Source organism: Natator depressus, chromosome 6, assembly GCF_965152275.1.
Source record: "Natator depressus isolate rNatDep1 chromosome 6, rNatDep2.hap1, whole genome shotgun sequence".
Taxonomy (NCBI): Eukaryota; Metazoa; Chordata; order Testudines; family Cheloniidae; genus Natator; species Natator depressus.
In genome coordinates, this window is record NC_134239.1 from 116,879,135 (window position 1) to 116,906,360 (window position 27,226).

The 27,226-nt window shown below is 38.5% G+C and overlaps 1 protein-coding gene across 5 annotated transcripts in view; it reads left to right on the top strand.

Annotated features, from left to right (window-relative positions):
• Window positions 1-27,226, top strand: part of PPP2R5E (protein phosphatase 2 regulatory subunit B'epsilon) — a 129,600-nt gene that overhangs the window by 84,758 nt on the left and 17,616 nt on the right. For all 5 annotated transcript variants that reach the window (XM_074956382.1, XM_074956383.1, XM_074956384.1 and 2 more), the window contains 3 exons: window positions 4,435-4,631; window positions 22,841-22,942; window positions 25,185-25,277. In XM_074956382.1, coding sequence (XP_074812483.1) covers window positions 4,435-4,631; window positions 22,841-22,942; window positions 25,185-25,277 — 392 coding nt within the window. The remainder of the gene's footprint in view (window positions 1-4,434; window positions 4,632-22,840; window positions 22,943-25,184; window positions 25,278-27,226) is intronic.

Here is a 27,226-nt window from a genome sequence, read left to right on the forward strand (position 1 = left end):
CTAGTGTGTCTTAAACATACTAGTAATGGCATGCATCGCCCACTTGATTTGTATTTATAGTGTGTTTTGCAGGGAGGTTGTTTTACAGTAGTCTCTTAGAGCAAACATCTGACCTTTGTGAGTACCCTAATCTTTATAACTGCAAATAAATAAAACTTGTAATATTCAGTGTAATTAAATTTTGAGCTCTAAATTTAGTTGCACTGAATATTACAAGTTTTATTTCTGCTGGAAATTACAATTTGACTATAGAGGAAGTGATTTCTGTTCTTAGTTGGCATGTTTTATTCTTCCTCTCTTTTACCTGCTCTTTTTCAGATCTTCCTTATTTCCTTGGTAAAATGCAGGTATTATTAACACAAGTTAGAATCAATTGGGTCTAGTCTATCCCTTTGATCTTATTATGAAATGATTATTGCTGTGTATCTTGAGAAATCTGCTACTGCTTTGATGTGCAGTAGTGACTTTTCTAAGGTATGTAGTTATGCATGCCAACATACCCCAAGTAAACATCAATTTGTTATTCATAACTAGAAATCTGTATGTAGTTTTACCTTATTTTCAGTGCAAATAATTAATATGCGATCACCATTTCAGTTTGGTAGACTGTGACAGTAATAGTAAACTGGATTTGGAGGTCCATTGGTAGAGAGAGGCTGCCTGTAAGATTATCAGCCGAGAGAAGCTGACAGTTCCCTTGCCCCATACTGTTTTGCACTGAAAGTCTTTCATCATCTCCTCTCCAGTCCATTCCTTAGAAAGATTAAAAGATTATACAGCAGCATCTTTGGACCTCTGTTCACAGACGGCAGTCTTTTAACGAACTGACCTCTCATGATGGAAAACTGAACTGAAGTAATGGGAACTGGCAACACAAAATAACTTTAACATGGAAGATAAATTTGTTGATTTCTGCTGACCCATTTCCTCCTGTGCTGAGCGCATCCTGCTTCCCAAATTCCTTTGTTACCTTTATCCTTGGAGAGTTCATTGTTCCCTTCCCAACAGAACTGCCAAGAGCAATTTCAAAACTGTGTTGCATTCAGGTTTTCCCCAGGAATTGATCACTGTTCTAATTGGTTGCTTAAATGATGATTTGCTTCTTAAAGAAGAACTAGATCGAGAAGAGTTTTGATAATTTGTGTGCTGATTACAAAAAGTCTATAATGACTGAGTTTTAGTGTGTTTTATGATGCAGTGTGTCTTGCATAGAATCATCTAGAATTCTTTGTAGTTTCTGCTTTGGAAGATATAATTTATTTTCTCCCCAAGATTTTAATTGAGAGAACTTTGAATGAGATTAACAATTATTGTGGTGCCTTTTTAACCCCTGGCAGCCGGGACCCCATATAAAACTTGGGGGTGCTGCAGCACCCCCTGCACTCCTGGTTCCTCACCTATGTCAACTCCTTAATGGTTAACCGTTTAAGCGATGGAAGTTTAATAGGTTACATGGTTACTATTTTTAAACCCTATTTACATCCCTACTGCTGGTGGGTGCTAAGGACCTGCTAATTTTTTTCCGTGGGTGCTCCAGGGCTAGACATCCATGGAGTCAGCGCCTTTCCTAATATAGACCCATACCCCTACCTTCCCATCCACAAAAAAACAGATACACAATTTTATATAAAAATAGATACACACATGTATGTATATAACATCATAGGTTTTACTGATGCAATATGCAAGTTGAAAAGAAACATAGTGAATTATAAAAGGTTTTGAAAAAGATTACATGCTAGAACTAAGCATTATATATGTTGTGAAAATAATACTGAAATACACCTAAATACAATAGATACCAACTTCCCCATTTGAACTATAGCTTATGTTTTGGAAGAGATTGTTAGTGCCTATCTCAGCGAAGACTGGGTTCCAGAATCCCTCAAACACACTATAGTTAGGCCATTACTAAAGAAGCAAATTCTGAACTCCAATCAGCCACCTCCCAGTCTTATTCTTGAAGGTCCCTTTTTGAAAGATCATCAAGAAAATGGCAACATGAAAACATGACAGATATCTAGCTTCCTGAAGCCCCTGACCTTATTTGGTGACATTTTAGACTGGAAGTGGTACTAATGGAAGTTGTTGATCTTCTTGTGCAATGGGCAGAGGCCAAATACCTTTATTGATATCCCTTGACTTGTTATCAGATTTTAGCGCTTGCTGATACGGCTGTGTAACTTTGTCAAGATGGCTGGAATAGCTTTAAATGGTGTTCTGCTCATTGCTTTCTGATAGTTTTCAGAAGGTGGTGGTGATTGGCTGCTCCATCTCAAAGGTTCTTATTTGTGGAGATTTGCAAGACTCCAGTCTGTTTCATCTTCTGTTCAACATCTATACAGAGCCTCTGGGAATGTGTTGTGTGGAATTAGAACACGATATAAATTGCAGTATCATTAGTACACTGCTGACACCTATCTGACATCTTCTCCTTTGACTCAGACACGGCTGTTGTAGAGCTCACTAAATGCCTGGCAAAATCTGAGATCTGGAATAAAACCAACTATCTGCAATTCAGCTTGTCCACGGCAGGGGTTATTCTATGTAGCAAGGAGGTGGAGGGTCTGATGGAATCTATAATTGCTCCATAAGCGCTACACATACAGGAAGAAATTGCAGAGGGTATTGAGCTTTGCCATGTCAGATTTATATATTTTAATGCAGAATGTCAGCCATATTTACGTATTTTTTGTTTCTACAGCAATCCAATATCTTCACTGTTTTTGTTTGTTTGTTTGTTTGTTTTAAGATTATACCAATGCAAAATAATGAATGTGTAGTGGATTAGGAAGCATCTCTTATTCAACACTTTAAAATAAAATACAATTGTGCAGTCCTTTAGTATATTAATATGAATTTGAGCCTTTAATAATTTGAGGAAGAGTCAAGATTAATCTGTTTTGTTTTGCAAGGATTTACTTTTGTAAAATTCACAAGCTTTTTAAACATGAAATTAGGCATAGATATATATAATTTTAGTTTAAATCTTCAATTAATGTGCTTTATTCCAAAATATACTATACTTCTCAATTTCCCATGTTTTCCAAGTATTTTTTAATCTGATCAACACAATACCCTGAAGATTAAAAAACAAAACAAAAAAAACACACCAGTGGGCCAAATGCTGGTCCTCCTTTATATTTGTGCATCCCTGTTTAAGAAATGTGGACCATGTAAAAGATATGACTTGTATTAAGAGAAGAAAGTGTTATATAGTTGATCTTTTAAAGCAGATTATTAAAACAGTATACATTTCAAATTTATGGAGTGTTATACTGTTTCTAGCTGAAAGCTGAATAGAATAAGCTTGCATGTTTTATTTGTAGCATTTCTTTGAAGATCACTAAGTCCATCCTGCTGTGTAAACCTCTTGAGCTAAGCTGCAGTTTCTTTAAAAAAAAAAAAAATGGGGTGGAAGGTGAGGAGGTAGCTTCCTCGGTTGCTTGGCATCTTTTCTGTTTAATATCAAGGCTCTGTTCTATAATTTGTCTATTATCATCATTAGCCCCTTGTGTACATTAAAATCAGATAAACTAAATTTACTACATATTCTTTTTAAATAATATTTAATAAGGTAACTAACCTGCCACTGTGAATAAAATAGAAACTGTCAAGTGTTTGAGCACATTTATGGTAGTGCTGTTGAGTCCATTGTTATTTCATGTAGTTTTGCTTAGCGACTAATCCAGTAAGACTGGCAAAACAGAGAAAAGCAGCAAATATATACACACTTACTTTATCAGCCAAGAATACTTTTCTACTTTGGGAGAAGGGTGTTCAAATATAAACTATATGTAAAGGATAGCATATTCTGCTGCTTTGGCAGGATTCGATAACAGAAAAGCTTCATTGGCTACTGCAAAATTACAATTGATTTTATTACAGAAAATGTCAACATGGGAATAAAAATTAATGGGACTGTGGAAATTTGTTCGGAAAGTCATAGATTTATTCATTGCTGTATGGTACAGCACTTTTTGAAATATAAAGATTAATTCAGATCGAGCAGATAGAAATATCAAGTTTTAGAACTTTCTTCCTTCTTTATAGTGTAAGCTAACTGTGGCTCTGATCCTGTGAGGTGCTGAGCATCCTCAGTTTCCAGTGAAATCGGTGGTACTTGATTTCTGAGCAGCTTGCAGGATTAGATCTTATATGTCGGTATGTTTATACTCTCCTCTAAGTCTTGGAGATCTGGTAAATGTTACTTTTTAAAAGCAAAAAATTAAATATATTGGTACATGCGGTATCCAAGATCTCAACTACTAACTACTCATGAAATTTCTACAAAGGGTTTAATTGTTAGGTTGAGCACTGTTTTATGAAAACTGTATGGAACACTGCTTTCTTTTGAAATTGCTCTTCAAAAAGAATTCCTGTTTCATATAAAAAGATGCCAGACTCACAAAGATTTCCTTTCTTGTTTCATAGACGTTCCGTCTTCAGAGCAGCCTGAACTGTTCCTAAAGAAACTTCAACAGTGCTGTGTAATTTTTGACTTCATGGACACACTATCAGACCTTAAAATGAAAGAATACAAGCGCTCCACTCTTAATGAACTGGTGGACTACATTACAATAAGCAGAGGCTGTTTGACAGAGCAGACTTACCCCGAAGTAGTTAGAATGGTGAGTTTCTTCTTTACTGTGGGCACTTTAGATCCACATACAATGCCAGTTACATATTGGGAGCCAAAATGAACCCTGGAATAAGCGGACTAAATGTGGCCTTGGGTTTGTATTTTCTAGTCGACATCACCAGAGGATACTACTTCTAAGACCAATAAAACACAAATTTTCACTTGCAGTTAAGTGAAGTCAAATTAGGTCATCAAAACATGAGTGTCAAATATGTAGAAAAGTATACCCAGAGCAATTCAAATTTCAGCATTCAGAATATGAAGTAGACACAAACTCATTGTGCTTTTTTTTCCTAGTGAAACAGAATGGAATAATTTTAGAATGTTTGTCTTTATTTTTTGTAAGATAAAAGCCATCTTTAAATCTAATAAAATTTCATCACTAAGGAACTTTGTCACTTTTGCCATGTAACTGAGCATTGTGATAGCTAAAAGTGATGCATAGGATCAACATTAAAATTGCAGTGCTTGCTTTGTAGATTCATAGCAACTGCAATTAAGAGGTCACCAGGAGTTCTCAATGGTAGTGGTAATCTTATTAATAAATTATCAACTAACACAAGTGCCTTCAACATCAGTACCGAACTACCACCAGATAGCATGAAGTGAAGAATATTCATTGCAAGCTTTAAGATCAACATTATAAAATCTTACTAAGTTGGCACCCGAAGCAAAAGACAGATATTCAGAAATAGACTTTGTGGTGTTGGTTCTATACTGGTATTATGTGATTATTGAATCTGGTAATAGCCCCGCAGTTTTGGAGAACTATGAATAAATTTTACATTGCCATATGCATGCACTTAACTTTTTTTGTTACACACAAATTATACACAAATACATACTACTGCAGTGATTGTCTGAATTCTGTAGAAGTGTATGTTTTATACCATTGGAATATGTATTTGTGTGTGTGTAATTTGTGTGTTTTATGTATATTTTATATATGTGAAAGATACAAAATCTACATTAAAAGAATGTGAAGGTTTCATATGGAAACTTAATCCTGGCATTTCCTAACATCTGAGTGCTTGTTTTTGCAACCTTCCCCTTGTTAACGCACCTTTTTATGTAATTATAAATATATATTGCATGGGCAATGTTAATTTGGCCTTCTTATGCATGTGCATAATGTTACAGTCTAGAATTATATTATCACACACTTTTTTTTCACAGGACCCCTGCCTTATTCAGTACACAGGAAGGATGGTACTTACTCAGTGAAGAGCTACTCAGTATCATGTTTTACTCTCATTGTTCCACATGTATCCCCATGCCTTATTTACTGTACACCATTCAAACCCTGCTCTGAATATAGAATTATAAACTTTCTCCTGGGGGGGTTTCTGTGGTGCTCATCCCTGTAGTATCAGAGTGCTTCACAAACATTAATTAATTTATCTTCACAAAACTACTGTGAGGCCAGAGGGTGGTATTCCATTTCAGAAATGACGAACTGAGACAGAGATTAAGGTCAAAAGTATCCAGTAATTTTGGATGCTCAAGGCTTGGTTTTTTTCAGAGAACTCAGCATTTTATATCATTTTTATTTGCTCAGAGCAGAGTTTTCATTGACTTCAGTTGCAGCTCAGAGTGCTCAGCACTTCTGCAAATCAGGCAAGTGCAGGTTGGGCATTCAGATAGTCAGTGATCACTTGTGAAAAGTTTGGTTTAAGTGACGTGCCCAGCATCACATAGGAATTCTGTGGCAAAGGCAGGAATAGAATCCAGTTCTTCAGGGCAGCATTCAAATGCCTTAACTATGAAATAATCCTTTCTCTTCTTGCAGTTTCCTTCCTCACCTACTGCACATCTTCCAATTTCTACAACAAATGAAGAATGGGGTCCTACGGACCAGTGTTTCTCAACCTTTCCAGACCACTGTACCCCTTCAGGAGTCTGTTTTGCCTCACATAACCCAAGTTTCACCTCATTTAAAAAGTACTTCCTTACAAAAATCAGACATAAAAATATAAAAGTGTCACAGTACACTATTACTGGAAAAGTGTGTACTTTCTCATTTTTACTATACAATTATAAAATAAATCCACTGGAATATAAATATTGTACTTACATTTCAGTGTATGGTATATAGAGCAGTATAAAAATCACTGTATGAAATTTTTATTTGTACTGACTTCACTAGTGCTTTTTATGTAGCCTGGTGTAAAACTAGGCCAATTATCTAGATTAGTTGTTGTACCGCCTGGAAGACCTCTGCATACCCCCCAGGGGTATGTGTTCCCCCGGTTGAGAACCTCTGCTCTAGACCACAGCTTCCTTCTCTGTGCAGATTCATTCCCTGAGCTTGGTTCATCCTGTGCACTGAAGGGGGGTGAGGGTCCCGTAGAAAAAACAATTGTCATCATGTAATTAAAGACTATCATAATGCATACACACAAGGGGAGCAAATTACGGGTTTACAGGCAACCACAATTCTATCACTTCCTAACTTTTGAGTACTTGATTTTAACATTCTTTTAAATGTAGCTTTTTGTATGTGATATTTTAAACGGAAAAACCTGAAAAAACAAATTTCATCACGTTGAACCATTTTGACTTCCACGTGGTTCATCAGAGTGTTGGGAACTTTATATCCACAGCACAGGCTTCTGCCTCTTGACATCAGGGACTAACTGATAGCAGTACCAGGTTTTCATTTTCTGCTGTCGACTGGCATGTCGTTGTCTGAGTCACAGTCTTCTTCCTTACCCTCAGCTCCATGTCCCAGCCTAACTGCTCACTTCTCTGCATTCTAATCAAGCTAGTTCCTCCTCCTGCTTACTGCTTGGATGTCAACAGGGGAACACTGAGACCACAGGAGAAACAGTCTTTGTTCCTGTGCCTGGTCTTACAGCAGTCCTTGGCTGCTGGGAGGAGGAAATGTGGTGAAAGTCCTGCTTAGCCCCTGCATGTTCAGTGCAAACAGTCTTTGAGGTGTCTGGCTGCCAAACTGGCTCATAACTTGGCCAAATTTGAGCAGATTTTCACAGGGACAGCAAAAATCCACACCCTTGGCAACAGGACAACCCCTTTGCCAAATTTCAAGTCCCTTCTCCAAAGCATGGAGGTGCTATAGCTTCTCAATAAAATGGTTGTAAAAAATGTTTTAACATGAGAAAATCAACATTTTTTCCCATACTCCTGAGAAGTGTCAGAATTGGTTTTGTTGAAATTTTCTAAGAAACCTCAGCCTAAGGAAGATGCTTGGCTTGGAAAATTTCAGCGCAAATGGTTAAAGTTTGGCACAGTTATAAGCAAAAGAAAACAAGATCTTACAATGGAAAGTGTCAGGTATTGCTACCTTCACCAGCTATAATGTACACCTGTGCGCGCACACTTTGCAGATGTTTTCTGTATAAGCGTTATGCATGATGATGTGGCATAGAGTATAAAGGTTTTTAAAACATGCTGGTGCTCATGTTGCTCATGAGTGTCAAATCCATGAGTGAATTATGCAGGTCATCCCAACTGAGTGCTAATAAATGTTTTTTGCTATACCACACCAGCATGTATTTTTATATGCTACATATTTTACAGGAAAACTGTCTTAGATATGTACTGTTTTTTTCATCACTTTGCCAGCAAAAATTAAACTCCCTTAGTACCATGAGTCCAGCTGTACGAGCCTTAGAGGAAGAGAGAATCCCTTAACATTATCTAAAATAGATGTTCAGTACACAGTGTTTCCCCTTGGCTAAGCAGTAGTCAATTTTGGAACCTTGCAACAGGTCACTTTCAGTTGCTGGAGAGAAATTGATGTTGTGAAGTCAGGTATAGTATACCTTGTTTATTTACATTAATATGTACATGAGTCCTGTTACCCTTAAACTGAGATAGACCTAACTGTGTGAAGGCAACTTTGTACGCCCATTCAGTGACCGTGAACAGCCACAAGGAACAGCTACTTTTGTGCATGTTCCTCCAGGTCTCCAGCTATCCTCCCAGCTGCCATTGATCTTCCCTTTCTGGCTGACCTGTCATGATCCAGTCAGGAGCCAGGAGAACAGCCGCAGATTCACCCTTAGTAAATTCATCACACTGCTCTGTGTTGACTGCGCAGCACATTCATCACAATAATATTTTGATGTTAAGGTATGATATCTTAAGACCTACCAACGCTAAACATAAATGCTATTTGGAAAACTTGGTGGAATATTCTCTTTACTGTGATGTCTAGGACTCATTTCTAGCACTTTTGGGTTGCGACATACCCATCCAGGAAAGAATATTGGCCATCCTGGCGTTTGGGCCAGTGTAATCTTGTGGGGGATGGGTGAAATTCCATATCTGGAGGGGGCAAAAAAGGAAACAATTTTAAGACTGATATGTTTTAAAAAAGGGGGAGCAGGGAGGGGATAAAAAGGCACCTCTTTGAGCTGAAGGTTTGACATGCTAGTAGTCATACAGAGAAATAGTGGCTAAAGTGCTGGTCACTTGCTTCTAATCTTGATTATCTGGAGGAATCTGACTTTAAAATTATATTATATATGGAAAAGCTTTTTAGGTCATTTATACAGTTTTCTAAAATGCTTTAGTTGTAATTTTTCTCTGCCTATAAAACCTGAAAAGTTGATTTATGATACTAAGGCAGCCTGGCTTTATAGATAAAGCGATATAAAATCCATTACTACTAATATTCCTTTAAAACTCTCGAAAATGTTTCCAATTTTTTTTTTTGGTAGAATACATGTTGTTAGTGGTATGGTATAAAGGTTTTATAGGCACTCATTTGGGATGAACAGCATAGCTTACTCATGGATCTGTGGCTTGCAACTCATGCAGTTAATGGTATTTAAAACCTAATGCTGTGGTCCAGTATTCTGGTATTATATATGTTCTCTCTCTTGTGTTTGTGTACACTCCTCTCCCCTCCCCAAATTACATTTATCAGTCTGTTTTTTAACTAACTGTTTTGCTTGTTTTAAATTTTGAAGCTGTGCTAAACTTTTGGAATTTGTATTGGGGGAGGGGGGAAGTCTTAGTGGTCACCTGACATGTGAGGCTATCACTGGCCTTATAGGGATTATCAATATCACTTGCAGTAGAAGAATAACTGGCACTTGTGCTAATGGAAATAGGAGGATTTATTCAGAAGGAGTATGTTGCACAAAGCCCATTTCCCCTGCAGTTTTTGGAGTGTCATTTGGTGAGCATTTTACATCCTTTAGAATTCAGCTGATCTGAAGAAAAAGGCCCCACCACTTAAAACACAGTGTATGCAAAAGAAGATGTCAGTGATACAGTTTTATGGACAAAATAATATGGCACTTAATCTGAAATAATTTACCACTATCTGAGCAAAATTTTCAAGCTTAGAATAAAGTAATGATGGTGATTTTGCTTGGTAGATTAAGCACTGTTAGTTGAATAAAATGAATGTTTGTATTATCTGTGCATTATCCTACAGTGTGCTTGTAATAGGGCTTTTTATGTTTTCAGAAGGTTAACATGTAGATTGAGACACTGACTGTTTCTATTTAAAAAGGCAGATGGATGGGAAAAATGACTTTCGGTTACATTTAAAACCTTGAATGAATTTCGGTGGTAGGTGCCCGTTCTTCCCTTTGCAAATTATAAACCCCCCACAAAACATTTGCTGTAGTGTTTATGCTTTAACCAGGATAACTAACAGACTACCTTTTATTGACTGGATAATGAAACTCTATTGTGATACATGACTTTTAGAGCAAAATGTTCCTTTACTACCTGACTCTTAAATGCAAAATTTGTCCATAGTGCACTAGGTGTCTTCCTGAACTTTTCTATCATTACAAATTATGTGCAATGAAAAAATTAACCTGCATAGGCAAAATTAAACCCAAATCAGGACTATTCTGGCAGTCCTGGCCAAAAGGCTGCTGAACAGCACAGGGACAGGCAGAAATCTGTTGTAAATAACTAAGTCAAACATCAGAGAAATAATCACGTACCAGACAATATATCCAGAGAGCCAGATGCTGAACTCTGTTCCCGTGGTATAAATCTGAAATGATTCCATTGACTTCAATCTGGGTTTATACACACGGAAAGAGATCAGAATCGAGTTCAACAAATGTAACAGAAGTGAGAGAGCTAGTAGATAAAGCTAATCCTGGTTAAAGCTAATCTCCAAACCCTTGATATACAAGGCAAACAAAGCAAACACAGGCAGTTGTTGAGGAATCCTTTTTAGGTGTAGGTGCTAACAGTCAGACTTACCGTAATTGTGAATTTCTTCATTTTCATTAGCTTTGCTTATGATTAGTAGTGGACCCTGGCCTCAAAATACAGATCCAATTTCAAATGTTCCCAAGTTTAAAGGCTGATTGAATCAGCAGATGTATTGCAAATCTGTACTCTTTAGTATTAACATTTTTTAAAATAACTTGTTTTGTGTATTTTCTCTGTAGTTTTTTTGGGGAGAAAAAATCAGATTGGATTTACACAATATCAAGTTTAAATAAAAATAAATAAAACAATACAATTTTCCAAAAATGGATAGTGACAAATTTTGGCTACAGTATTCATCTTAACATCATTTTAGAAAGTTTGTGACAACAAGTTAAGAAATATCAATGTGCCAGAGTCATTGCCTGAAAGATTGCAGTGCTAAAATTACAAGAGTACACAAAGACTGTTTTGAAATCACCTATGAACTCCTGTACTCCTGAACTTCATTTTTTAAAAGTGTTTTTTTTCAGGAATAAAATGTTACTACAAAGCTAGGATCCTCTGAACCTAAATATGGATTTGTAATGGAAGTCCTGAGATAGCTTTAACTAACTGCAAAGTTACCGAAGGCATTTTATGAGATATTGAAATGTACAGAAGATGTAGCTATAAAATACGAATTTGAAGAAGTAATTTTAAATTTCTGCTTGAGGATTGTCAGGTGATATTGGCAGTAGAAGCAAGAAAAGAAAAGAAAACAACGTGTTCACACAGAACCTAACCCTTTCACTCATTTTATTTGTTTTAAATATAATTGACAGCAAATTGATTAGTTGGATGCCAGTCACTCAGTACTTGTTAAAGAAGCATCCTCAGCTTGAAATCAAGTTGTTTTCAGACAGTGGGTTATAAGTAGTTTCAGCTACTACACCTGCCCCTGAGTTTTCCTACCAATTTTTGTGGTTTTAGAATAACATTTAGAATGCTTTTTCTTTCTGACTCCTGTTTGTGTGGGTCATTTGCTCAGCCCGGGAAACTGACTACCTGATTACACAGGAGATAGGATGAAACTATGTACAGCTGTTAAATGAGCAAAGTAAACAAACTGGAAAAACAAATTAGAAAAACACTTGGTGCTTCTTTGAGTAATTGTCCCTATTGTATTCTACTGTGAGGTAAGCATGTGTACTGTGCGCCTGAGCCAGAGAATTTGGAAGTAGTGTCCATTGGTCCGCGCATGCACCTTGTGTCTCTGACCAAGGGGATAAAGGGTGGTACAGACTGATCGTCTCTTCATTTCCTTCTCACCACCACCTCGTCCAGGTTGGAATCTAGAGTGTCTGCAGCTTTGACTTCATCCTACAAACAATCAGCCTAGTTGTAAATAGTTAACAGTTTTAATAGTTTAGCAGTTTTAACAGTTCTAAAAGTTTTAGTATTAGATTAGTCTCTGGAGGTTGGGGGCGGGGGGGACAGGAGAACACCTCTGTCCCCACCCCCCATACCCAGTTTGGGTACCAGACTATGCCCTGTACCCTGTGCTTCAAACTCTGAGCTTCCTGACCATGATCCTTCTCAGTCAGTGATGACCACCAATGATGCCTGTACTGCCTTGGGGAAGCTCACATTGCGGCAAGTATATGCCGATCTTGTTCTTCAGCTGTATTTGAGAAGGGCGGGAACTTTGTTTCCGCAAATACCTCATGGAGAAGGCGATGGGGCCCCAATCGGACGCAGGCTGGTGAAACCCCACCCCCATACGTTTGCTTGATTCAACAAGGAGTGTGCGTCCTGCTGCAAAGTGTGACTCTCTGAATCAGGAGAATCCATCCCCACAGACCCCATGGCAGGGTCTTGTTGGGAAGCTAGGAAGCACTCTCATAAGCATGAGACTAAGTGTTGCTTAAAGTTCACTTCAGAGAAGTTGGACTTGACTGTAAGCAAGCCTATCAGCTCAGTCCATGAGGACTTAGGGATGTTTTAAGTCCCAGAGGCACAACAAGAAAGCCCACAAGCACTGGACTACATTAGTTCCAGACTGTGTCCTGTCAGTACTATCATCCCCGACGCCAAACTCCGGGATCCATCTGCACCGATGAAGCCCAATCACTGCCAGCTCCGGATACCACCCTTCTCACCAGCTCTGATACCCTGGACAAGCAGAGTCCCCCTCACACCGGGGAGGTCTGACTGTGTTGCCACCCCACAAGATGTCTTCACCCTCCCAGATCCAGAATCCTCTCCTCCATTGGGACCCTCTGTTTCAATGGATATAATATCTCGTCAGAGAGAACCAACTGCACAATGCAGCCTATTAAGCTCCCATATGCAGAATACACCTCCCCTCCCATAGAGCTGGAAGCAGCCTTCTGCTCAGGAGATTCAGAGCCATTGGCTGAATTGCTCTTCCCTTACCATACTTATCCTCCACCACCCAAAAGGCCTGCACTGTTTCAGGACCAACCTCAGCCTCATCTACCCCATGCCTGTCGACCACTCTTACGGGCCATGTTGGGAGCCTTGGTATCTAGTTGATCCGATCTGCTAGGGAACCACCCATTGCCTCCTCTCTAAGGGGATGCTCAGGTCTACTTCCAGATCCGACAGAGGAGGAAGAATATTACACTCTGGTTCTACTGGAACCAGCAAGATTGCCATAATCATTCCCAGATGAAACGGAAATTTCTGCACCCCCTCACCTCCATGACTTCAGGCGGTTCCAGGACCTTCTCCACAGAGTTGCTGAAGAGCTTCAGATTCTCCTTGAGGTGGTCCAGGACTCCTAGCACAAACTCTTAGCCATCCTGCACACCTCCAGAACGAACAGAATAGTTCTCCCTATTAATGAAGCTATGCTGGAGCCAGGTAAGACAGTTTGGCACATGCCTGACCCTGCCACCTCCACAGCAGGCTCAGCATCTCAATCTCAGCCTCTGATTGGACGATATTTTTTTTTATGGGAGCTTGATAGCTGCGAAATACTAAGCCCAACACCTTCCAATCCCAGAACACCGTTCTGGGGACTTCTGGCATGCTCTTTCAACAGCTGGAGTTGGAGATCTCCACTATCTGAACTGCTTCATTTGCAAACTCAGATTTCGCATGGTCATATTGGCAGCAATAATTCCATCTTTAAAAAAGGGCATATGGTTCATAACTGTCAATAGGAAGGACACCTACTTTCACATAGGTATTCAACCCGCCCACAGACGCTTTCTCAGATTTATCTGACTATTTTCAGTAGAGTACTCCCCTTTGGAATAGTAACCACCCCCAAAGTCTTTACCAAGGTATTCTCAGTTGTAGTGGCCCATGTCAGATGTCATGGCTTCATTGTCTTCCTGTACCTCAGCGACATGGCTTCTCGTTGCAAAGTGCTGCATGTACTGCCTTGGGGAAGCTCACGTCGCGGCAAGGTGCAGTAGATGCTGATTGTTCCCCAGGTGTACTCAAGAAGGGTGGGAACTTTTGTCTCCGTAAATTCTTCATAGAGAAGGCCAGGAGGCCCCAATCGAACCCAGGCTGGGGAACCCCCCAGTACATCTGCTTGATTCAGCAAGGAGTGCTCTTCCTGCTGCAAAGTGCAACTCCATGATGCTACATCTTCTCTCTTCATTGGGAGTCTGCATAAATATAGAAAAATCTGTTCTCGCCACCACATAATCTCTGGACTTCATCGTGACAACCCTAAATTCTATCACTGCAAAGGTGTACCTGCACGTAGACAGGTTCCAGACCATGAACTATATCATAGTTCATGTCACAAGTAGCCCTCAAGTACCGGTCAAAACACATCTGTCTCTACTCAGTCACATAGCAGCCATTACTTTCAAATTCACTGGCTCAAGGCACATGGTGTACATGCTTAACCCACAGTGGAATACAGATAGGACCATATATCTTGAAGAAACTCCTGTTACAGGTAAGTAACTAGCTCTTACAGTTACTGTAACTTTAATTGTTACAATTAGGGCTGTCAAGAGATTAAAAAAATTAATCACGATTAATAGTGCAATTAAAAAAATGAATGCACTCTCAAACAACAATAGAATACCATTTATTTTAAATATTTTTGGGTGTTTATTACATTTTCAAATATATTAATTTCAGTTACAACACAGAATACAAAGTGTACAGTGCTCACTTTATATTTATTTATGATTACAAATATTTGCACTGTAAAAACAAATTATTTTTCAGTTCATCTCATAAAAATTCTGTAGTGCAATCTCTTTATCATGAAAGTTGAACTTACAAATGTAGAATTATGTACAAAAAAATGCACTCAAAAATAAAACAATGTAAAACTTTAGAGCCTACAAGTCCACTCAGTCCTACTTCTTGGTCATTCAATCACTCAGACAAACAAAGTTGGTTACAATTTGCATGAGATAATGTTGTCTGCTTCTTGTTTACAGTGTCATCTGAAAGTGAGAACAGGTGTTCGCATGGCACTGTTGTAACTGATGTTCCAAGATATTTACATGCCAGATGCGCTAAAGATTCATATGTTCCTTTATGCTTCAACCACCATTCCAGAGGGCATGCTTCCATGCTGATGATGGGTTCTGCTTGATAATGATCCAAAGCAGTGCGGACTGGCGCATGTTAATTTTCATCATCTGAGTCAGAGGCCACCAGTAGTAGGTTGATTTTCTTTTTTGGTGATTTGGGTTCTGTAGTTCCCACATCAGTGTGTTGCTCTTTTAAGACTTCTAAAAGCATGCTTCACACCTCGTCCCTCTCAGATTTTGGTCGGCACTTCAGATCCTTAAACTTTGGGTCGAGTGCTGTAGCTATTTTTAGAAATCTCACATCAGTACTTTCTTTGTGTTTTGTCAAATCTGCTGTGAAAGCATTCTTAAAACGAACATGTGCTGGGTCATCATCCAAGACTGCTATAACATGAAATATATGCAGAATGCAGGTAAAACAGGGAAGAAGACATACAATTCTCCCCCCAAGGAGTACAGTCATAAATTTAATTGATGTTGTGTTTTTTTAACGAGCATCATCAGCATGGAAGCATGTCCTTTGGAATGGTGGCCAAAGCATGAAGGGGCATATGAATGTTTAGCATATCTGGCATGTAAATACCTTGCAACGCCTTCTACAAAAGTGCCATGCAAATGCCTGTTCTCACTTTCAGATGACATTGTAAATAAGAAGCAGTCAGCAGTATCTCCCGTCAATGTAAACAAACTTGTTTGTCTTAGTGATTGGCAGAATAAGAAGTAGGACTGAGTGGACTTGTAGGCTCTGAAGTTTTACACTGTTTTGGTTTTGAGTGCAGTTATGTAACCAAAAAAAATCTGCATTTGTAAGTTACACTTTCATGATAAAGAGATTGCACTTCAGAACTTGTATGAGATGAATTGAAAAATACTATTTCTTTTGTTTATCATTTTCACAGTGCATATATTTGTAATCAAAAATAATAATATAAAGTGAGCACTATGCACTTTGTTTTCTGTGTTGTGATTGAAATCAATATTGAAAATGTAGAAAAACATCCAAAAATATTTAATAAATTTCAATTGGTATTTTATTGTTATAAGTGCGATTAATCACAATTAATTGACCGCCCTAGTTACAATCATAGCTAAAAAAATGAAGTATGATTTTGAAGTACAAGGTAGCTCTTTAAATGTTTAAATCCAAACTATAAGTGTATCGCTATGTAAGTGTAACGAGAATCTTCCTTTTTTCAGTTTTTTTTAATTTCATTTTATCAAGTGTACTGGCTTAAATGGAAGTATTTTTTTCCCTACAGCTATTTGCAGTTTGAAATCTGAGAGAACATATGTCTTGTAATATGACCTAATTTCTCAAGATCATGCAACTCTAAACTTAGTCACTTTACCATATGCTAGTTGCACAGCAGATAGCAAGGTGTTCCATCACTTAGTCATAGTAGTGAAAAAATAAATAGTAAAGTTTGAAAAGTGTAGTTATTTGTGTGGACTGATGCAAACATTATGAAAAGGTTCACAATCTGTTAAGTACTGTGGCTCTTTCCCAACAAGTTATGGGCTTATCTAATCAGAATGGCTTCAGATATTTGTAATATATATGTACAAGTTACTGTGTACATGCTATATTTATATATTTTGGGGGGTCTGTCTCCCATTTACAACAGGGGATGATAACGAGAGAAGATGTAAATTACCCAATCACTAGTGGGAGAATTTAGACCCCTGTATGTTTCTCCCTCAATGACAATATATTTAAGGGTCTGTTTGGTTTACTTAGTCCGAACTCCCTTTTCACTTCAGGATAAAATTTTGGCATGCACCCAATTCAGAAAAAAAGAAGTACAAGGTATTGAAATAAATGGAAATTGAGCTCAGTCTGACAGTTTTAGTTACAGGTACAAGCAATAAGTTTGGGGAGAACTTTGGACACTATATGCCATGCTCTAGTTTGGTGGGGGCGGAGGGGGGGCGGAGGAGACTTCTTTGAAAAGGTTTGGTTTGGTTTTTTTTGCAGGCATTCAGCCCTAACTTCAGACAGGTTCTGTTTGGTATTTAAAAAGTAATTTCAGATACAAATATCTTGGTAAAATCTTGCAATGTATTGCCTGTTAATATATATTCATAGTTACATTGCAGTGGTTGATCAGCATTGATTGATTTTGGAGTAGAGCTGGTCAATATTTTGTCAATTTCTAAATTAGAAAAAAAATCAGGAACATTTTTTATTTTAAATTTACTCCCCCCCCTTTCCCCCCAAATAAGTGTTGGTTGGAATTTAAAAAAGAAAGGAAAAAAATGATTGTGGTGTGGGATATTGGAAAAAGTTTTGAAACAGATTTTCCCTTTTCTTCCCCATGCAGCTCTACTTTGAAGCCATTCTACTGTATTGTCAAAGATCTATATCTCAACAGTTCCAGACTGATAAGCAGGCTGTGAATTGATGCTACATGTAAATGAACCGTTACACTGTTTTGTGATTCATGCAGTAGTATTCTTCATTCTTTCAGTTGCCTGCATTTCAATCCTTTGTGTGATACTTTGAAGAAGTACAGTATGTTCCAAGGATTGACGCACTTCAGTGCCCCCACGGCATTGATTTTAAAAAGGAGGTGCCTACTGTAACCGTTCACATTATCTTTTTAAACTTATGATTGCTTTTGGACATCAGTTTAATGACAATTGGAACTCTTCACCATCAGGATAACTTGTCTGTCTGTTCTCTTGACCAAGACATCTACATTTTGCCTCTGTTTATAACATCAACTTCTTCATTCCTAATGCGGACAAGAAAAATTAAAGGGAACTTCACATCTTTTTCAGTTGTGGTTGTACCTTTACTTTAACTTACTCTTACCTGCTCTCTTTCTTGCATGCACAAGTGGATTTGGATGCATTTTATGCATGTGGCACTCAGCCTTTACTTGGACTTTACAGTATATGCTTATTCAAAAATAATTTTGCTTTTGTAATAAGCTTACAGTATTCAGGTGCCAGTTTGTTGGCCTTTAACTAGTTGTGGCTAAAACCTTTTTCTCCCACTTCTTGCTCCAGCAGTCAGCACAGATAAATGCGTCAATATTTGTTTTCCCTTTTAAAAGGTCCAGGCCCTGTATGCATAGGACTTAGACTTACTTCGTTTCCTACAGATCAGACCTTTGTATCTAGCTTTTGATTCTGAAATATAGTACTTTCTCTTTTAACTTACCATTATTTTTAAAAAGTTAACATTTGCTGTTCACTGGTAATGGGAAGAAATGTGCACTCAGTCTTGCCTAGTCTCTTTTCCAGTCGCCAGTTAATTTTAGAGTTCTGAGATAGGTTACTTGTATTCTCTTTCAAAAATGTGAATTCAGCACCCAAATAGTTATTTTATGCTCTCAAACTCTACCCATTGCTTGTCCTCATCACATCAAGTACTAAAGAATAATAAGACAGTGAGCACCCATTTTTTGTAACCCTGTTTATGGCTTCCATGTACTCGGAATAGATTGTAATTTTTCAGTACAAGTGTTGCATACAATATTTAGAACTCTGCAGATGCTTTGTCAACAGTGGTTCAGTAAGTACTTCCCCAGTGGTGTGGTATGTTGCCCACAAATGTGGGTTTGTAATGGAAATACTGGCATAAATAGTTATACTAGATAACAGTGCAATAATACATTTATGAATAATAATTAAATGATTCCATCTTGACATGCAACTTTGATGAATGAATGAATTGCTTTGACTCGATATATAAAGTTTGACATGTGTGAGCATGTTTTGAATAATAAAGAAGAATGCAGCTATCTCCATGAGGTCTTGATCACTCTTTGGAAACCTAGCATCATTCGGTATAACTAAAATGAGATCTTAATTTAAGTAAAATTAGTTGGACATTAAATATCCCATGATCCATGAAATTTAAATTGCTTTGCCTTTAACAATAGTATGTTAATAAGGAAATGCTGTTGTGTCAGAACTGAGAAAGTTTATTGATTCAATGTCTGTACAGAAATCCTTTTTAAAAAAAGACATAGTTATCCAAAGAAAGGGCAGCTGTCCATCCTTAGAGGTTTTTAAGGCCCAGCTTGACAAAGCCGTGGCGTGGATGATTTAGTTAGTGTTGGTCTTGCTTTGAGGAGGGGATTGGACTAGATGACCTCCTGAGGCCTCTTCCAACCCTAATATTCTATGATTCTATGATATGTCTAAATAAGTTGTATAATTTTTTAGCTTAACATAAGACTGGCCATACTGGGTCAGACAAATCATCCATCTTGCCCAGTATCTTGTCTTCCAGCAGTGGCTGATGCTAAATGCTTCAGAGGGGATGAACAGAAGATGGCAATTTATCGAGTGACCCATCCCCTGTCATTCAGTCCCAGCTTCTAGTAGTCAGAGCAGAGATGGACAACTTGCGGCCCATCAGGGTAAGCTGACTGCGGGCCGCAAGATGTTTTGTGGACGTAGACTGTCTGCAGACACGGCCCCCCTGCAGTTCCCAGTGGCGGCAGTTCGCCATTCCCGGCCAATGGGAGCTGCAGGAAGCAGGAGGCCGCTCGTCCGCTAAATATCTCGCGACCCGCAATCAGCTTACCCTGATGGGCCACAAGTTGCCCACCACTGAGTTAGAGGTTTAGGGACACCGAGAGCATGGGGTTGGTGTCCCTGATATTGGCTAATAGCCATTAATGAACCTATCATCCATGAACTTAACTAATTCTTTTTTGAACTGTTAGTTTTGAATCTTAGTTTAAAATAGAACTTGAATGTAATACGTTGACTAAAATGATGGGATGATTACATCCCATTCATTGAAATCAGTGGAGTTACATTAGTTGGACCAGTGTATTTAGATCACAAATTTATTATTAGTTGCTTAAAAATATGACATGAATTAAGGACCTAATTGATTTTTTTAATTTGTAATTTATCATTTAATCAAAGCAGAGGTTGAAAATAGATCAGGTACTCTGATTGTGTATGTGGTCTCATGAGTCTGATTAGAATCTAAAACCTATTTCAGTTTATTTCTGTTTGCAAATCTTTGTCTGAATACAGAGAAATAACATTCTCTAAAAGGAACTGACTGAGAAATGGCAAAATGCATTTGAGGGGTGTTCATTCAAATAGGACTAGTGAGCTATCAGCCCAGAGAGAAGTAAAACTGTTGAGTCCTATCAGGGTATCAATGGAAAGGGTAACACAGGAATTCTGGCTTCAAAGTGGCAGTTATAAGAAGCAACACAGACCAACTTCTGATGATTTCTGTTCCTTATTGGTGCTCTAACTCTTGCTGACTTGAGGCATTTAGTAAAACCTCCAGTAGGCCTTTGTCTTGGCCTAATTTGTAAATGTTGTTGTAAGGTTTTTAAAATAATCATACTTATTTAACTCTTGCTTTCTTGGGTCTGATGATAAATCTGATCAACTAAAATATAGATTAAATTTGCAAAGAATTTTGCTTATTTCTTACAAATGAACTTACAGAAGAATTATCTATCACTGCTGACTCTTTCTTTTGTTGTGCTACCATCCCATTCTGGTCCAGGTCGTGGGAAGGCTAGAATTTTTCAACTTTAAGTATTAATTAAAAATGCTCCAGCATATAGTATTGCAGTATCCCAAATGGCCAGCACCCACGCACCAGTAAAGAAATTTCTCCTTTTTTATATCCTGAACTGATCCACAGGGGTTTATCTTCTTCCTTTGCCTTGTACACAGTTACAGAGAAGTAACTCTCAGCGCTGGTTATATCTTCCATTAACTGCTGATCTGCTCCCTTTCTAGCTATGTGACTGTGTCTGATGTTAGATACAGTAGAGAGAGAGAGATTTCAAAAATCTTCCTGAGAGGGCAGGACTACAATACATGTATTTCTGCTTACCTGGAGTATCTATTTGATTTATGATCCAGATGAGACTGGAAACTGTGTCATGGAGGACCTTGTAAGTGAACAGTACCAAATTGAACTTAAAAAACAATAACCCCTTTGTCCCCCCAAAAACAAACCCCCAAAACTCACATGGAGAACAACTCATGATAAATGCTAGTAACCAGTTAGCAAGTATACATTGAATCCAATATCTATCATCACATAACAGGGTGCACGCTACTAATTGCCACATCTGTCAATGTTGAATGCCATGTGTCTGGAAGCAGAGATTTGTGTATACCATAAAAGCTTCAGTAAAAGTCACTGTACTTCACTATTACTGTAGCAAAACACACCCTCTTGTGGTGAGAAGAAGAAAGTCCAATCATAAGCCCACCAGTTTCCTCTGTTCCACACTTTCACTCACTGATTGCTTTATTAATTCTTCTCCCTCAGTTGTTATTGACACTCCTTTTTTCTTCTTTGCCCTGTTTACAATGAATCTCTCTCGCTGTCTTGCACCGTTTTAGCCTTCCTGCTTTTTCCCCTTGTTCCACTTTCTTTCCTTTTTTCGTAGTTAAATCTTTTACTAGTACCTCTTATAATTTGTGAACTGAAGTGTAGTTCATGCTGCTTTTAACAACGTATTGATTGTTTTTAGGCTTTTGAAATTAAAGTAACTCTGCATGTTAAATTACCAGTATGCTGAAAATATAACTTGCAGATCTACTTTTGAAACTTTCTTCTGATTTATCACAGGTCGCTGAATTACAAGAGTAAAAAGCTAGGTACAGAGACAAGAATGTTGAAGAAAGATTCATTGTGCATCTCAAAACCTTCAACAAAGCCTCTGCTTAGTTTATTCAAAGAGGATAAAGGGGACCAGTGGGAGTCATGTATAGACTGGATCAGGACATAGCATGCTGCTGTTTTCACCTATTTGATAACCCAGTTAGGTCTGGGATGAACACCAAAGTTTGCAATTTATCTTAGCTGTTGTACAAAGCTATACACCAGAAAAGCTGCCTCAGTAAGCCAGGCAGTCTCAGCAAAGCACTTCTAATTAGGTTTAAGTAGAACAAAACCTCCATGAACTAAAATATGTGATAAGTGACAAGCAAATAGTATTTATTGCTCCCAGTTTGTGCCAGATATACAACTTAGTACTAAGTGTGCAGAGACATTAGAAACTATGCCAGGTGCTGACAGGTGAGACTCCCTGGCACATCCCACTAATATTCTCTCTGTGTGAAGGAAAATAACAAGGTTATATGCAAACCCTCATATTTTTACGCCTGCTCATAGCGCATTCCTATTGATTCTAAATACCCATGCCCTAGACCTTTCAGATTAGTGCCCTTTGTTTGAATTTTGCTCAGCTGGGCTGGGAGTAAGGAGATGAAGGGCTCTTCAAGGGAGAAACAGATACAGTCAGTGAAAGGGCAGCCTGTGAGGTGCTCTTGGAACACCATTGTGAAGAAGGGAAAAAGTTTTTAAGGAAGAGGAGACCATGGCAGGCAACAAGTTTATTAGGTTACTTAGTACTGCACAATTTCTAATGTGAATTAAGCAAAGTAAATGCTGCCAAACTGACATCCATAGTGGATATATAGAGACTATACATAAACAGAGTTTATACAGAGTTCTGGTGTCTGGAAATGACTATACTATTTCAGAAGCAGCTCTTAATTTTTCTTTTCTTTTGCTTTTTAGGTATCTTGCAATATATTTAGAACTCTCCCACCTAGTGACAGCAATGAATTTGATCCAGAAGAAGATGAACCCACCCTTGAGGCATCATGGCCACATTTACAGGTATTAAATATAATCTGAGAACAAATCTGTATCACTGCTTGATATGTGTTATGTTTCCCTACACCGTCTGTTAATCTGTGATTCAGATTTGAGTTGGTTCATAAAATGCAGAAATCATTGTTCTACCTTCCTAACACTGCTCTTTACTACAGCTGGAGTACCTATGAAGATAGAAGAGCTTTTGTAATGTTTTCAGGGCCTTTCTGATCAAGTCAGGGACATAAATTCAGCTCAGGACTGAGAGTGGCCCACATTTTCCTGTTCTCCTTCACTGCATTAAAAAAAATTATTGTGAAGAATTGCACCTGTGCTGCACTTGTACACAGTACTTCTTAGCAGCTTCAGCAGGAGCAGTGGAATTAAACTAATGTCATCCTAGTCAGTTTTGTTCTGCTGGGCCATTAGAAAATTGCTACTATGCAGAAGAAGCATACATGAGCACTTGTTGCTAATCGGGAGGATGAGGGAGAATAGAAATGTTAGCCTCCTTCCCTTTTCCTTCCTAACAATATCTAGCCTTGCCTTCAGGAATTCAGAGCAGAGCATACTCTCTCTGCTATACATCCTCCTTTTGGGATGTATAAGAATGCCTTCAAATATCAATGCCAAATATCTTTAGCATACAGGAAAACAAACTCATTTCACAGAGAGGGTCAGAAGCTACTGGACCAGATTCAACCCTGGCAGAAGTAGGTCTATTTTCTATTGCTGTCAACAGGGGCTATGTCCATTTATGCCACAGGTAAATTGGCTTCTCCTCTCTCCAGTTTAGAACAAGTCAGAGCCCGAACACCAGAGAGAGAGAGAGGAATCTGGGAGTTGCTATAAGTACAAGGGTATGATTGATCTCTACCTAGAGTAAGGAACTGGTTTGAAACTTTTATGCAGGGCCCCAACTCTGCCTATGAGAGATTTGATAAGTCACACAATATTCTCCTCCCAGAATTTAGAAACTGTCTCCTTTCTCTTTTTGTACTTAAAATCTCACAAAAATACTATCGTGTATTAAATCCCTTGTGGTGCTGAGTGCTGTACAGACACAGAACAAAAAGACAGTTCTGGCCACAAAGAGTTTACAATCTAAGTATAAGTCAAGACAACAGATGGATACAGACAGATGGCAGAGTACAAGGAAACAATGAGACAATATTGGTCAGCATGATAGGGAGGGGAGTGGCTATGGATTTTCTTAGAAAATAGATGGTTTATAGAGTAAAACTAACCTTCTTACTTGTCAGGGAGTTGATAGAAGTGCTTTCCTGTTGACCTACTGTTGAATTATATAGAGTTCTTGCACTTTTCCTTACCTCCGACCTCCCTGTTTCCTTTTAGAAGCATTTAGAAGAAATCAATCTTCTCAATAAGGCAAAGCAGCCACAGTATGATGTTATAGGGAAGTTTGCATGGAAAAGCTGTAGATTCCTTTAAAATTAATTTTTAGCTTGCCTTTTTCCCTCAACACCAATATTTATCCTTTCAAAAACTGGAAGGGAGCACATTTTAAAATGGTTGGTCTCCTAGGAAAGGTGTGATGGAGAGTTGACAGCAGTCTACAACTCATCTGTCTACTGGCAGATCATAGCTGTTTTCCTAAGAGAGCTAGATAATATCTGTTGCACTTTGCTTCCTTTTGCCTTGTTACATACTATCTGAATGGGTCTGGTCAGTTGCAGTCCCTTCTGAATTGTATAGGCAGAGATGGACTTCTGTGAGAGCAAGTATCTCCAGCCCAGGGGCTAATTCTCAGCGAGTTGGAGACTCCTGATTAAATCTCATTCTACATTAGTCTGTAGTGTTTCAATCTGTAGCAGAATGTTACAGTGAACAGTTTCTAATTACTATTAAATGTTTCCATACTGTTTCACCAACCCTCTCAAAATCATAATGACGTTATTTTGTATGATTTCAGGAGTCTAGAGGACAGTGAGAATGTGCTTGCCAATTACTCCAGAAAGCTGTACAACCCAATGAACAAGCATTACAGGATGATAATGCCTGTTCTTAGTGGAAGTCGAGATGAAATTCCTCTGATTTAGGGTCAAATGAGCAAGATTAACACGTATGATCATGTAATTAATTCTAGCTCTAAAGTAACCCCTTAATAAATTTTAAAAAAAAATTCCATAAGGTCTTTCAAAACAGGCATTTTCTGTTTTAGTGCATTAGGAAAAAAAGCTGGGAAACTTTACAAAATAAAAATAAAATAAAATCATAGAATAAACTGTGATTTTGTTTCTTGCAGCTTGTGTATGAGTTTTTCATACGATTTTTGGAAAGCCAAGAATTCCAACCTAGCATTGCCAAAAAGTACATAGATCAGAAATTTGTATTACAGGTAAGCAGGCTCATTTTCTTTAAAACTGTCAGCATGCTTTTGATACTTAATATTAATGATTTTTTTTATTCCTAAAACCAGTTTATTCGAAAATAGAATGTGTAACTCTTTCACCCTTCCACAATAACGGGTAAGTGGGTAACAATAAAAGAGATTCAGACTCTCAGGGGGAGGAATATCGATCCATCACAGAAGTTCAGACTAGGTGATCCACAATGGTGCCTTCTGGTGTTGGAGTGAGACCGTCTAGCCATCATTTAATTTTGTCTCCACTTTTTTTTGTTAACTTACTTAAGAAATTTTACTTACAAGTTGTATAACTCAATTGAAGTTGTGGCAGTTTAAAAGTAAAGGTTTGGCCATACAGTGCAAAAACCTAAATAGTGTTTATAGAGTGTAAAAAAAACCTATTAAATAGAGATTGTTTATGTCTGAAATTTGACTGACTTTAAAATTGTCAAAATATCACTTTTAGAAAAGGGAAATATTTTCTCACTCTGGCTCAAGAGCTGTTTGAGAGCTAGCAGAAAGAGCAAAAGTTCATTAAGAAAACTCTTTCCTAGAGCTGTACTGAAAACACTGAAGTTGTGGTGATCATGGTGGAAATAAATCTAAAGGCCCTGTTATGTTCAAGGTCTGTTAGAAGCACAGGAAGGGAAGTATCAATAATGGGGAAAAAGAACTAAATTGTCAAAGAATGGAAGTTTTATCTTCATGATGTGGTTGCCACCAGCGTGACTCAACTGGGGAGGCCATCAGTCCTGCTGATGGTAGCCAGTCTGGAGTTCTGCACCCAGTTCCCTGTCTTCCTGGTGTGCAGGCTGGCTTCCCTGTGTGTTCTGCTGCATAGCTGGCAGCAGCTATAGCTGGTGCCTCTCTACTGAGGGACTAGCTTTCTTCCACACCTCAGCAAAGCTCTGTATAAATGGCAAGGCAAAGAAAACTCTGTCCCAGAAAAAGGAAAGGAAGAAGACCTGAAAGTACCCTTCTTTGCCTCTTCCCTATAACTTTCTGCAGTGGGTCCATTTTGTCTTTCGTGCTTCTGTCCCCCACCATGGACTTGTGTGGAACCTCTGAATATGACTAGAAAGAGAACCTCTAGGAGGACCGAGACTTAAATAGAGGTCATGCTAGAAGTGATAGGAGATACTTTGCCTTTCTCAGATACTTTGCCTTTCTGACACATCTTCATGAGTGAGTCTTTTCATCCATGATCAACAGCCTAGGAAGATTCTCCGAAAAAGCTTCCCAGGAGAGCCATTCTTTCCCCTAACCCCTTCCATAGTCTCTTTCACCCCAGGGCCAAAAACCACATCATTCTTCCTTTTCCCTCCTTCCTCTCAGGTAGGAGAGTCTCCTGGAGAGAATGAGGAATAATTGCTGCTGTGATGAAGTCCCATCCCCGTTCCTTAGCAAACCCTAAGAAGGTCACTCTGAAAGACTCGAGGGTGGGGTTGGTGTATTTTAAATCCCATATCTCTTCAGAAATTCTCAAAAGCAGAGGTGAGGCTCTGCTTTCTTCCCTCCAAAGTAGTGCCTCAGAGTTGATTCTGCCTTTCTGGATAATGATGAAGGAAATGTGGTGAATCTCTCTTGATTTTTATGCACATCCTGCCAAAGAACCACCTTAGAATCTATATTCTTCACCCAGACTTCCATATCTTCTGATCTCTCACCCAAAGGTAGATTCAGCAGTGGCTTCCTAACTTAAGCTAATAGACCTGCCTAAGGAGGCCAGTATCTCTCTTCATGGTTGATTGAACAGCAAGGTGGAAGAGGTGGCTAAACAATTATTTGAGTCGGAGGCGACTCTGGTCACTACTGCAACCTATGGCTCATCTTTCTAGAGTGGCCATTCAGTGCCTTGTGGAGATCCAAGAAGAGAAAGTTACTTGCTTCAAGGCTTTCTTTAGGGGATATTTGGTATGAGACTATTGTTCACAGGCTTT